The sequence below is a fragment of the Colletotrichum fioriniae genome (assembly GCF_027942845.1).
Source record: "Colletotrichum fioriniae strain IMI 355084 chromosome Unknown scaffold_1, whole genome shotgun sequence".
Lineage (NCBI taxonomy): Eukaryota > Fungi > Ascomycota > Sordariomycetes > Glomerellales > Glomerellaceae > Colletotrichum > Colletotrichum fioriniae.
Genome location: NW_027076837.1, coordinates 781,668 through 795,553, shown reverse-complemented (window position 1 = coordinate 795,553; position 13,886 = coordinate 781,668). Strand labels below are relative to the sequence as shown.

The 13,886-nt window shown below is 51.9% G+C and overlaps 2 protein-coding genes across 2 annotated transcripts; both read right to left on the bottom strand.

Moving 5' to 3' along the window:
* Window positions 1-50: 50 nt before the first annotated feature.
* N0V96_000217 (uncharacterized protein) lies at window positions 51-730 on the bottom strand (the record flags this gene model as incomplete). Its single annotated transcript, XM_065755867.1, has 2 exons — window positions 51-201; window positions 264-730. The coding sequence occupies 2 exons, from the start codon at window positions 728-730 to the stop codon at window positions 51-53; spliced, it is 618 nt and encodes a 205-aa protein (XP_065615107.1).
* A 9,132-nt stretch (window positions 731-9,862) lies between these two features.
* On the bottom strand, window positions 9,863-12,408 carry N0V96_000216 (uncharacterized protein; the record flags this gene model as incomplete). The annotated part of the gene is made up of 3 exons (XM_053191637.2): window positions 9,863-11,116; window positions 11,208-11,912; window positions 11,971-12,408. 3 exons carry the CDS (start codon window positions 12,406-12,408, stop codon window positions 9,863-9,865), a joined length of 2,397 nt encoding a protein of 798 aa, XP_053050721.2.
* Between the last annotated feature and the right edge of the window lie 1,478 nt (window positions 12,409-13,886).

The window sequence follows — 13,886 nt, the reverse complement described above, 5'->3', positions numbered from 1 at the left end:
TTTACTGATTTTATATTACACAAATACATTACATCTAGAGGCTCGACGTATCAGTCGCCATTAGTATGCTCCATCTTTCGCTTCTTGTGCTTCACATCTACAACCTCTTCCTCCATTAGCTCGCTCTTCTCATCTAGGCCGCTCCACTTGGGCTTTCCATCGGGGAGATCTACAACCCTCTGCCCATAAAAGATGTGCTTCCTGTTGAATAATTAGTCTCACAGCTGCAAGATAAGGAGTCAACGTTCATGGCCAATACTCACTGAACATCAAACTTCTTCCTCTTCTCCTCCCCATCAAAATGCAACAACCCAGGGAATAACAACACCATGTTCCTCCCCTCATCCATGATCCGACTGCCGCAGAACCCACAACTCACTTTACACGGCAAATCATGGCCCTGCAGATTCTTCCCCGACGAGTAGAACGTCAGCCCGTCAACTCCGTTATCGAACGCCAGGTCTTCCTTGTGGAAGATGGCCGCCCACTGAAAGGGCGCGCCATGCATCTTTTGGCAGTCCCTGCAGTGGCAGAACTTTGAGGCTAGGGGCTCATCTTTGGAGAGCCAGTAAGTTACTTGGCCGCATTGGCAGGCGCCGCGGATCTTCTTGTGGAAAGATTCGCCGTGGGGGTGGGATTTTCCTGGGGCGATGTAGGGGGCTTGGGTTTTCCAGTGTTCGTCTTTGGAGTTTGCGGTTGTTTTGGTTTCGGTGATTTCGGGTTTCTTCATGTTGAGGGTTGGGTGGAAGGGAGCACGAGGTGTATATGTAGCTACGGCGGTGGTGAAGATGGTACGCGAAGGGTGGAACTTATGGTGTTTGAGTCTCGCTTGGTGCTAGGATTGGTTCTGATGGTGCCTTTGAGGTTCTGTTTTATCTTTTAAACCCAATTGAGTACTAAAGATGAAGCAGAATGCAAATGTTTTGTCGAATTCTCGTGGATGCTGCGAGGGAGAACGGGCATAGGCCCCAATGACGCGGTGATTGGTGACATCACTGGCGTAAACATCTATGATGCCTTTATTCTGGCGTGAAATAAGAAATGTCCCGCACTGGTAATTTTTTTGGGACTCTTCTGGGCTAGAGAGAGAAAAGCCACGGTTTCGACGATCTATGGGGTAAGGTAGGGCGTTGAAATGAAATATGTAACGGTCGAGCTAAGGCGCTTTGGTATTGGGGTGGTTGGCCTGATGTCAAAAGTAGAAACATGATGTTTGGAGTCGGGATGAACCGCAGTCTTTGTTGATACGTGGTAAGTCTATTCACCACTGAAATTGTTCACGTTTGAGCTTCGAATAAACTGCAATGACCATATGCTCGGATGTATCTTGATTACTCTTACATCTCATCAAGGGGTAAGGGGGATGAGCTGGCGCTCGGACTGGCGTCGAGATGTCATCGGGTCATCATCGATCGGATCTATTTACCCCACAGACTACGGGCGAATCGGGGAATGAGTGTCCCCTGACGATCTCCGTTCTTGGGTAGGTACACAACATGCACGCCAGTATCCCATTAAGCTCTTCGATATAGGTACTCACCACGTGAATTCGATATCGTGTATTGATGGTCACAGATACACCTACTAACTGAAAATGAATGAAAGTTTCCATTATCCTTGCATCGATGTTTGTTTCAACAGCTTGTTGCTACGAATGTTGATTAAAGTTCCTTGCACAAATGACTTTTAACTGCATTAACCGCGGCCGGTGGAAATCCCAAAATACCATCTCGAATCTTCGATGATCTCCCCCGTATATAGTTGCAACGCTGGATGGCCCACCCTGAGCATGTCCCGAATCACGTAAATCGTACACATGTGATTTGCTATTACCTGAGCCGTAAAGGTCATAAAGGCCTGGTACTATCGATCTCCCGCGCCCCTCTCTTACGTTATAGGCTCTTGTGTGTTGAATTAAGTCGGCAAATCTTGTAGAGTCTAGAATGTGGGTTAGTAGCTGAACGATCATGTTCTGGTTCTGCCTGTATCACCTGCGGTGGTTCACTTCTTCGCCGGCTTTTCTTGAGATATTGCGTCCCAGGTTGCTTGCCAATTATTCAGATATTGCGATGTTTCCTTGATTTTGATAGCTCGAGAACATTTGCCACAACTGGGGATGCTTTGTTGCAGCTTTTCAGTAAGGTTGAGAGGGCTGGCGAGCAACTTTTCAAGCATAATTTGAGGGACATCCTTATTGCTAAGTTAAATAAATTAGCTAGGTCGTCTTCGCGATGGTTAAGGAAGTGTATTTTACTCTTTGCCATTAGTGGCTTCGTCTGATGTGCGATATTCAGCTGACATGCTGTCAATAATTCTATAATGTGACTCGTTGATACAATTGCTTGCCTGAGTTCAAACGCACAGCACTTCAGTCGGGGAGACCAATTGGATGGTGACCGGAGACATCGCATATATTCTAGTATTTTCCATGGATCTATTTTACTTCATTCAATTACAGTCGATGAAATAGCCCAAGAGCACTCAAATTCTTCAGACACTGCGACACCTCTTATCGCTCTGAGCACAATAGGCAAAAATAATTGTGACAGGTCCAGATACCCAAAGACACGCTCAGCGCCATAGTCGCTAGAAACCGCCGTTGTGCTTTTTGAAATGATTGGCCAATTCTCCAGGCGCGTACTGCCAACCAGCTCCAGCGAATGGCGTTCAAAGGCACAGCTGTGCCTTCAATATCGCTGTTGGGCCACAGCCTGACTTGGCTGTAGCGGGAGGCCGCATTCCTGGCCTGAAGTGAAGTCTCTAGCAATTTCCTAGACCAGGCCGTAGTTCTTTCCTTCTCTCACGCGCATGTTTTCTGAGAGAGTGATTCCGCCTGAAGCGTACCCAGCCTTGGAACCGGATCTTTCTATCCAGTGCCAGTCTCCTCTCCTCCGGTTCGCCCTCCGCCAAAAGGGGGGCTCCAGTACCGCAGACCAGATCTTGGATTTCACCGCACCTCTGACGCGACTCGAAGGCCTACAGGGATGAATTGCCCTGAAGAGCACAGCGAGGTATTGTTGTGGGGGTCCGCTCCCCGCTGCGCAGAAGATCTCGAGGTTATTCGAATTCCAAGCTGCTGCAAACTCGATGCATCGATTTCTGAAGCCGGGCCCGCTGCCTTTGCGGTGGGCTTCATCGGCGAACGGCAGATTCCAGCATCGCAGCGACATCTTCAGGCCTCTGAAGTCTTCTATGATGAGTCAGTGGATGTACTGGACCCGGCCAGCAGCACGGCTTTCCTTTCTAGCAGTCGGGCTTCACCATGCTTCCTCTCTTCAGAACTCGCAGTATCGGTTCCGAGTAGGCTGAAAGCATCAATCGAGGACCCTTCTTTTACGACAGACACAAGTTCAACACTCATGGCTTCTTTCAACACAATCGACGACTCGCTCACAGAGAATGTCTGCAGCTATGGAGACGATGTCGAAAACACCTATCTTAACTGGCAAGCCCACAATCAAACGAGAAGCTCCACGCCGCCCTTTTTCCATGCAACTCCCTATAATTTCTTTGCTTCATTACCGTATCCTGATTATGGAGAGCTCCCAATGTCAGGGTCTGAGCGTAATGCGTTCGTGCATCCGGAAGATCTGAAGGAAACTATATCGACGCAATTACATCCAGATGGCGACAAACGTCCCAATGTAACTCCTCGTCGAATCCCTCCTCCCCCTGACTCTGGTTACGGCTCCAAGTGCCATCCCGATATATTCTCTAGTCGTCATGAAAGAAGTATAACCAGAGATCTCTCCACACCTCTCATGAACGATTCTGATGCAAGAACTTCGTATTCGGTGGCCAGCGCCGTAAAAAGAGGACCCGCGCAACAATACATCATCGAATTAGCTAGCGGCATACATCATGAGCTGATCCGGCATTCCAATATCAAGGCTTGGCAATCACTGCCTTCGATATTACCAGAAGTCATCAAGTCGTTCGCTATTCAGATTGGACTCAACTCTTCGTCCCAGATCAACAGAAGTATCATGTACTTCATACACAAACGTGGACGGTGAGTAAACGAACATTTGGACATTTCCCATCATTGCTCGGGCAATCAGTGCGATTACTAAGGCAGCGATGCAGGCAGATTGGAACTCAGCTTATGTCAAATTTCGAGGATGAGGCTGATGTTGACGAGCCTCCCCGAGAGGATAACTTGGACCACGTGGCCGGCATGTCTGTTGAGGATAAGTTCAGACTTTGGGCTAGTAAGATGGACGTGAGTTGTCCATCACCCCCTCAGCAAGATCGATTTGAGGGTATCGAGGACACGGAAGAGGACACCCTGGGGCCGGCTGCAATGTCTGAATATCGCAGCATCGTTCTCAGCGGGAGTGCGTTCCAGTGGCTTATTGCACGCCTAAGGAATGAGATGAGCTTGCAATGGGATCAGGACAATTTCAAAAATAACACGCGCAGAGAAATCCGACAAGCTATACTTGAATGTCTTCCAACGGGTAGAATCAGCAAAAAGGACCCTCCAAAAACTCATACCGTCAGATTTCGACTTCTCGAGTGGCCATTCATCGCTGCGTCGTCATGGCAGTCTGTTGATCTTGATCAGGAGTTGTTTGTTAGGCGGCCGACGTTTGAGTCTCTTATTGTTGTACATTGTAAAGATGGAAGCCAGGCAATGCCTCTCAAGAACTACTTGGAGCAAGTATGGCCATCCAGCTGGATCAGTTTGCTCAATTTGTTATTACCAGTTATGGACTACTTTGAGGATCATAGTCCACAAGAGCCTTGCATTGGTAGGTTAAGTCTTAAGGTTGCCTTTAGATAAATAAACTGACATCTTCATAGTTGAGTTGGTACATAACTCTAGTGCGAGTCTGAGAGCGACCTTTGAAGGCGAACACTTGGTTGTAACCGTTCAGGGATCCTCATACTTGATTGCTGAATTCGGCGAGCAACTCGCCTGGCTCTCTGCCGCTGTTTCCCGGCACTACGATGGTCCCATCGCTTATCGTACTCCCGTTATTTTTCGGCAAAGCATTCACGAGACGGTGTTGTACGAGGACATGATTGGCTTTGACATCACGGTGAGAGAGGAGGTGAAAGACTCGTTGACCTTGGAAGAAGTGCGTTGGACCAAGGTCCTGGACAGACGCTTTGTTGTCATGTCAGGGTTCCCCATCTTGAGTCGTCCGGCCAGCCTTACCGGAATCGAGGTTTTTTGGGGGGTCCTTCAGGAGTACGTTGGAGAGTATAATCTCACAATACGAGATGGACGCGTGTTTCTTGAGGGAACGTGCAAGACTATCGTTTTAGTCAGTGGCCATGAGGATGTGCATCTTTGGAAGAACATCACAAATGGCAGGAAGCATTGCTGTCTCTCTACGGAACGCTTGAATATATGGGAACTTTGGGCCGACCTGCTCGCACTCCAACAAGGTCGCCATATCTTAGACCCCGATGATGCAGCCATAGATTCAGGTAAGTCTGCGACTAGTGGCTTCGATGATGACTTTCATAGCTCTGACTCTTATACAGACCTTTGTCTCCACCAAAAGGACGTCGGTTCAACTCCAGACTCTAGCGAAAGAGTGCCGCAAACGCTGCGAACCGAGGACCATTCGGGGACCCTGCGACGCGTATCAAATACACCAACAATGGGGAATGATGATTTACGTTCCTTAATTGACCTCACAGCAGAGGAAGGTACTCCGACTGAGCCTAGCTCTCATATCGATATTGCCGATATTACCAATAGATCAGAGACGTCAATCGAATCCGATTTCCTTTCGATGTCGGAGCTATCGGATGAAACTTCTATCCCACCTTTGTCAGAAAACGACCCTATATTTGACGTCGTCAAAGGTGTTGCTCTTTCATTGCTCTCTTTACACTCTTTTCAGACCCGTGGAAAAACTACCGGGGGTGGTGACGGTTTCACTTCCGTAACACTCACAACTACGCCAGGACAGGCTCCACTTGCAACCGGTGGACAACTCCCTGCCAAGGGAAAACGAAAAGCTGAAGAAGAATTCGAATCAGAACAAGATAGAAAAAGGACTCGTGCTGGAAAGAAGCAGGAATCCACGCTAGCTTGTCCGTTCTGGAAGCTTGATACCCTCAAGCATCACAACTGTGCTAGACGAAAACTCACCAGGGTCCGTGACGTCAAACAACATTTGAACAGGAACCATACACCCAAGCACTATTGTCAGCGCTGCTTGAGGCTCTTCGAAAACGACGACGCCCTTCGTCAGCATGTCTCTGATGAGAGAGGCTGGTCTTGCCCCCTTGCAACACCGGACTCATTGAACGGAATATCACACGAGCAGAGCAGGAAGCTTCATAGAAAGTCCACCTCTTCGCAATCAGACGAGCGCCAATGGTTTGCAATCTGGGAAATTCTATTTCCCCGGAAGGCGAGGCCTCGCTCTGCGTATATGGATCCAGAGCTTTCCGAAGATCTTCAGGCATTTCAAGAGCATCTAGATTCCCGCGCTGGGCCTGTCCTTCATGAAGCATTAGAGTCGGCAGGATTACTTCAGGGCATCACTACAGAAGAAGAAACAATACTCGTTCAAAGAGTGATCAGCCAAGCACTCTTTGGAATGCAACGGGAATGGCTGTCGAGCCGGACCCTGATCTCGCAAGCACCGAATTCAGCATCATCTTTTGCCCAGACACCGAGCAACATTCACGCGGAAACTCCGGCTGCTTCCTTAGCAGATAGTGGTATCGCCCTAGGACAACATAACTCATTCAACGTTCAACCCCCTGGATTACATGGACCGCTACCATTGATTGAGGAGACTTCTACAGACCAACCTAGCTCGGTGGTGAGCATGCCACAAGCCCTAACAGCCCCGTTGCTGCATGTTTTCACCGAACCTATCCCTTCAAGCTTGAGTAACCTTACTACGGGACCCTTTTACTGGAGTCAGGCTGATGGATCGTATATGGAGGGTCTGGCATTGAATAACTTCGCTTCCACAGCTCATGTAAACATGAACTTTGCACCCGTGGTTCATGTTGACGTGCCGTGCTTCGACGTCGGAGGTACGGAGACTCAGATTGATGTTCCTGGGATATCGAGGAACCAGGAAGAACCTCAGTTGTCACGAACACTTACGTCGTCGCCGCCCTGAATGAGTACATGCAGTTATTTAAGAAGGTACTCTACTGGTTCATATACGCATAAGGTAGTCAAGATGAGATTACAGCAAAAACGCCCGAGTAGCCTACGTAGCTGGTATCTTGCGGATATGGCAGTGCTCGATCCATGTACTTTTGTCCGTACCCACGGGTGAATCTCAATCGTGTTAATGTTTATCGACGCAAGGAATTAGCAGAGTGTTACGTCTCCCCACAACCCGCCTGCGGCTGCGACGTGGGCTGCCGTGACGGAGACTTCACATCATTGGACCGTCGTCGTTCCTCCGGAGGAGGTTTGTTGCCCCGGCGTCCGGGGTCCGACGTTGCCGGATCGGCACGATGGAGAGAATCCCCTCCCAGGCTCCTACGACACCCCGCCCCAATGAACGCGTGGACAAGCAGGACGGGGTTTTATGATTGCGACTCCAGAGATCGGCAAACTGTTCAGTCGGTGAGATTTTGCTTCTGGATAAGCTCATCTGATGCCACTCTGGATGAGACGAGCGTTGATAAAAGCAATCTCGTCAGCAACGGTTGGCTAAGATGTGAGGAGTCGGGTGACATGTGATCGACAAGAGTGATTGGGGCCTTATCACCACCAGTCGTTGATCCGGGGGTGGTTGCCCGCGTGGTGCGACAAGCACATCTACGATCAGCCTACCTATTCACTAGGCTAAAAATAGATCATTCTCGTTTTTCCATGTCCGAAAGATCGAAGCCGAAGGCTCGCAAGTTCACCGAGAGCTGCAGCGCGATGGCATCTGCTTTTCCTGTAGGCACACGCCATTGCCTGTATGCAGATAAACCCAAGGCCAGCAACGGCTGGACGCAGTGGCAACTGACAACTGCAAATTGAAGACGTGACGGACGAAAAAACCTGGATGCAGGCCCCTGGAAAACCTTAACGATTCAGGGGTGGCGCCAGGCGGACTCCTCCTCTCCTCTCACACCCCCCTTGGCGCCGTTGGCGGGCAACATCAGGCTTGGTGGGTGCCTCTTTGTGGTCTAGCAAAAGTCAATTTCCTTGGCCGTCGTTCGTCTGAAAATACTTGGCACTTGTGTCTTGGCGACAGTCCTGACTGGGCCTTTTCGAGACTCGCAGAGTCCAAAGTACCTTACCAAGACTTGCAGCCGGTGACTCGGTTGGGGAGGCACAGCAGAAACGCAGCGGAAGATCTTGTGAAAGATGAAAGGAGGAGGCGGTCGGACAAGGCGGAGGGTGACGGGCACTTGACACCTGGGCGCACACGTTGCGTCGTGGGACCAAGGGCGACGTGGACTGGGGGAGTCGGGGAGGGGGACGTGGAGGATTATTTCAATTAAATTGAACAGCGAGAGCGGCAGATGGGGAATGGAATGCCATGTTGTCAGCTTATTCTGCAATCTGCACGGTGTTGTTTCTTTTCCACACTTTCTGAGTCTCATTAACCAATATTCATGCCCGCGGAGTGGTGCCGGGCACCGGGGGAGGGGTTGCACTGCTGGGGGAGAACTCCACCCGGCTGCCCACTGCGCGGCAAAGCCGAACGTAAGCCTGTACAAGTAGTGTAATAAGGGAGAGGGAAGGGAGGGAGGCTCGGGAGCTTGGGAGTCGGGACTCGAACTGCAAGTCTGTTAGAGTCTAGAGAGGGGGAGGTCCGAATCCGACGTTGGCGAGTGGCCTTTCGCGTCCGGATGGGAGCCGCGGTTGTTACTGCAACGAGCGATACGGATACGGTGCAACCATTACACGGCATGGCAGCCGGGCAGATCGTAGAACGACATCAGCCAAGCCTGTTTTTCTTCTCATGATACACAGCAACGGTCTGCAGGCGGATCAGCGACTCGTAGCATAGCAACCTGATGTTACCATGTCAATCCCATTGTGATGCTTCTTGCGCGACAGCCGCTGCAAAGAGAACGACGGCGAGACAGTCGACAACAGAAGAAAAGGAAAACAGGCTGTGCTGGGCCACCATTTTGCAAATTGGAACCTTACCGTTCCATCGAGCCGATTCGGCGTTTTGTCCGCATTCCTGAGTGCAGACTAGGACAAACTGAGGGCGCATTCGCAGCGACTTCAGCGAGACATTCAACGAGGCGCGGGCTTTTAGCACGACGACGAACTGGTGTCCATGACGAATGAGAGGCTCGGCTAGTGGCAGCTTGTCTTAGCATCCAGCCTTCCCGCACGCCACACGTAGGCAAAGCTCGACAAGCTCAGGCACAAGTTTGCACACATGCAGCCAGACTGTATGTAGACTTTTGATAGCTCGGACCCAATTTATTGGAAAACTGGACACCTGTGTATTTTTGCCCGAGGGATGTTTCTCTTTCGTGCGGGAAAAAAGTCGCGCCTCTGAAACCCATGGCTGAATACGCCAAGAATCTGAATTTGGCAGACGCATTCTGTAGTTTTTGAGGCATTTGGAACTTGTGGAGAAGCTTTTTTATGAATGTTTTTATGTATTCTGGTTTCAAACATGATGAGAAATATGTATAATGTTTGTTGACCCTGATTTCCCTTCCAGCAGGGTTAGATGATGACATATTCCGCGCACCCCCCCCTTATTGTTGCGTAATTCTATACTGATCTATGTGCAGTAGTTACAGGCATTACATTATCGTAACAGTCATCTTTGGTTTTGTACGTCTGTGATGCGCGCATATGGTGTGTGCCGTGTGCAAATGTTAAGCGCGTCCCGTAGGCGCCGCCTGTCCCGCGCCTATGTGTGTGATAAAGCAACGATGCTATGAGTTGGTTTGAAGCAATCTAGTAGATGAAGGAGAGGACGAAGACGAGGATCGTGTAGGCCGAGGTGACGGTCAACTCGGTCTCGAACCACGCAGCTTGGCCTCCAAAGGCAATCTTCTTGCTCTGGGGTGTCGGGTGGGCGACAAAGGTCTTGGGGTCGCGCTCGAGGAGCTGCTCTCGGTCCGGCATGTTCGGCGGGTCAATGGCGTAGGCGATGGGCGTCCAGAGCGAACTGCAGATGAAGATGAAAGTCAGGGGCGGCCAGAAGGCGTGCGTGATGAGGCACATCAGGATATCGCGGAGCTCATCGTTGACGTAGAAGCAGCGGTACGAGGTGAGGACCACGCCGACGAGGGTGAGGTAGACGAAAGCCAGATGGAAGATTGCCATGTAGTTGAAGAGGATACCCCAAAGGCGGCGGAACATGCCCTTGCGAGTCTTGGGGTCGCGCTCGTTGAGGGCGGAGCCGAGGGATCCGGTGGGCTTGAAGGCCTGCGTCTGGCCACCCAGCCAGGTGGGAAGGATGAATGAGCGGATGATGCAAAGCGCGATGTACGGAGACATCCAGAGCTGATAACGAGAACCACGCTGGCCGGTGTGGTAGCCCGCAGGAATGAAGAGAGCAAACTCGCACAGACGATTGGTAAGCGTGGCGGCGAAACAGGCGCGGATGAGCCAGCGGAGCTGCTCATAGTTGGCGTAGGCGACCAAGGGCTTGCCCATGACTAGGATAATCGGGATGGCAAACATGGAGAGGGTCAGGAGAATCGTGTACAGACTGAGCGTGGCGTAGAGGAAACCAGAGAACCGCTGTGCGACCGTCATCTGCTTGACCTTCTCACCGTACAAGCAGAAGTTGAGCTTGAACGACGTGTCGACAGTACCGATGGCCCAGCGGGTACGCTGCTTGAGATGGCCGCCATAATCCTCGGGGACGGTGCCGAACTGGAGGGGCTCGTGGATGTAGGCCGTCTTCCAGCCCTTTCCAAGCATCAAAGTAGAAGTAGCAACATCTTCAGCCAAGGAGCCGAGGGGGAAGTTTCCTATCTCATCCAGAGCCTCGCGACGCACACAGTAGCCGGAACCGGTGCACCAGGCGACGCCGAGAGCGTCCTTGATGGGCTCAATGACGTGAACGAAGAAGTCGAGGGACTGGGCGAGGGGATCGGATGGCGGGGTGTTGTAGAACAGCTGCGGGGGGCAGGCGAGGGCCACCTTGGGGTCAATGAGCATGTGAGGCAGGATGGCACGGAGCCAGTCGCGCTCGGGGATCTGCAGGTTCAGAGTTAGCTGAAGTCGAACATTGGGCGAAAGCTTAAAGTCGCGGGAGACGGGATCATCTCTGGGGCTGGTTTCAACGCACCATATCGGCATCCAGAGCAGCCATGAACTGACCAGCGCCGCCGGGCATCGTGTGGACAAAGTCGAGGGCGTAGTTCAGGTTACCGGCCTTGAAGTGGTGAGGCACACCGGGATACTTGGGGCGGCAGAGGTAGTGAACATTGGGGTAAGTCATAGCCAACGCTGCGATACCGCTTTCCAAGCCTTCGGATTTGCCGTCATCGCAGATAATGACGCGGAACCGGTCGCGGGGGTAATCAACGTCGCAGGCGGCGCGGGCGGTGTCGAGAACCAGATCATCCTCTTCACCGCAGCAAGTGAGCAGAACATCGACCGTGGGAACATCCTCGCCCATAAGTCTCAACTTAGGGCGCAGACGCTTCTTCATGGACCACATGGTCCAGATGTTGTGCATAATCGAGGGAATCGCAACGGTAATTTCAACAGCGATGAAGACCCAGGCCTGAGCGTAGATTTCCTTGGCGAGTTGTTGAGCAGAAATGACGCAGTAGATACGAAGGGCGAGATAGACGAGGTACATTCCGGTAGCGAGGATGGTGAGAATAGGAACCATGCGGAAGACGTGGCGCTTCCAGCCGCCCCAGATGTCGGAGTCGTCGCGCTTGTGAAGTCTCGCGATCTGGTCGCTGCCCTCAACCCACTCCTTGGCGAGAACCGGCGAGGCCTGTCCAGGGAGCAGGTTTTGCAAACTTTGGTGGCTCTGGTTCTGTTCAAACTGTCAGCGGACTTCAAAACCATGGTGAATTCATCTAGGATTGTCATACCATTGGGCTATTAGGCGTGGAGTCGGTCGACCACGGATGCCTCGGGGCAGCCAAGTGGTCGAACGGCGTGTTCGCACCGCTCTTCAGCGTAGGCGTCGCTGAGCGGGACTCGACCGGCGTGTCCATCCCCGAGATCGAGGGACCGATTGAAGGTGCGCCAGCCATGCCTATCGAGTGACGGTTTGCCCAACCTGGCGGTCCGTACAACTCGTCCCCGGAGACAGCGTGAGGCTGCTGGTACTGTTGTTGTTGGTTGTACGGCGGCTGGAACCCTTCCTGTTGCTGGTACGGCGAAGGTGCGTTATTCGTCAGGGCGCGTCCGAATTGCTCCTGGGACTGGGTCGGTTCGTTCTGGTACGGGCTACCATATGGGTTTTGAGAGTACTCCTGGTATTGTTCCTGGTACTGAGGCTGCTGGTATTGCTGGTTTTGCGGCATCTGCTGGTTGTTGTTCTGATACGGCGGCTGATATTGATTTTGGTGAGGGTGATGATGTCCTTGAAGAACATCAATTTCCACCATTTCCCCCTCGGGGTAATCCTGACCCTGCTGCTGTCTTCCGTGTCCCCCCATCATGATTGCGGTGTTGACCAACCGACGGCTGGAATGAACGAGTGAATAGCGTGTCTAGGGCGGAAACGTTGTGTGTGTGTGCCGAAGCCAAGGGGACAGTCTGAGTGCGTGTAAGAGGCTGGGTCGCAGGTAAAACAGAAACAATAGCAAGTCCCCGCGCGTCTCGCTCTCCCTTCTCTTTTCTCTTCCGCCAAGTTCAGCTTGAGACTTGGACGGACGTTTTGGTTGAAAAACGAATGTGGTTGGTGTTGTGAAGGGAAGAAGGATTGGGATCAAAGGAAAAAAGAAGTCGACCCGCTTAGTACATGTAGGAGGAGTCGTAGCACAAGAGCATCGACCGATATGTCATCCAACAGGAGTAGCTTTTGCACACAAGTGGCACCCAAACACAGACTTCCAAGAGCCTGGACTGACTTGACAGACAGGAATCAGAATGCCGGTCAGGTCTGGGGGAGGGAGTGTACAAGAAAAGAGATGGATTGACAGTAGCCCGGGCTTCTCTTCTCTTGTGCTTCTCGGGGGGTAAGGTCAACGGGAAGGGTATCAGTCTGGGGGAAAGGAGCAATTGACAAGCAAGACATGGGACTAGGAGCTTGCTTGGGGGGCCGCGGACACATCAGGGACATACATGACTTAACGGGAACCCACTCGGACTCCGCTAAGCCTCACTGCCCTGATTACGATCCGACGAGAGCCTGACGTGATTAAAATTGGGAGGTCCAGGTTGATGGAGCCCACATCATCGGCCTGTCCAGTCTGGGCGCGAGAATGGTGAATCTGTTGATGGACTCGCCCCATTTCACATTTCGCCCCGGGTCAGGTCTGTGCCACCTTGGATGTGAGTGGCCTGCCTTGTCAAGCTGTCCTGGCTTATTGCCTCCCAATGCCTATTCTCTTTCGTATTCTCTGGTTTCTGAAGGCAGTACTCCGTATCGGAGTTGGCTCTGATTCTGCTACATAGCCCTATGCGTACATAGCAGAGAGGTCGTGCCAGCCGGGTGGGATAGAGAGAATTGGCATTGGCAACAGATACCAAGCCAGCTGGACTGGGCATGGAGGAGACAGCCAAGCGCTTGCTTCAGCAGCCATGGTCCAAAGGGAAGGGAGGGGGTGTGGGAGGTCTGCAGCAAGGGTGTGAGCGGCGCGCGGACGCCGGGGATCAGGTTAGCTTGTGTTGCCTAGCAAGCCCATCAAGCCACTCGAAGCCCCGAAAGCCTACTGGCTGGGTTCGACCGCCGCGCCGTTGGTTTGTTGTTTTCTTTTCTATTTTATTTTGATTCTTGGGTCGAGTTAGTGGAGAGTCTGCCGCCTGTGAGCACGTTCTCCCTCGTCCGCTCGCATAT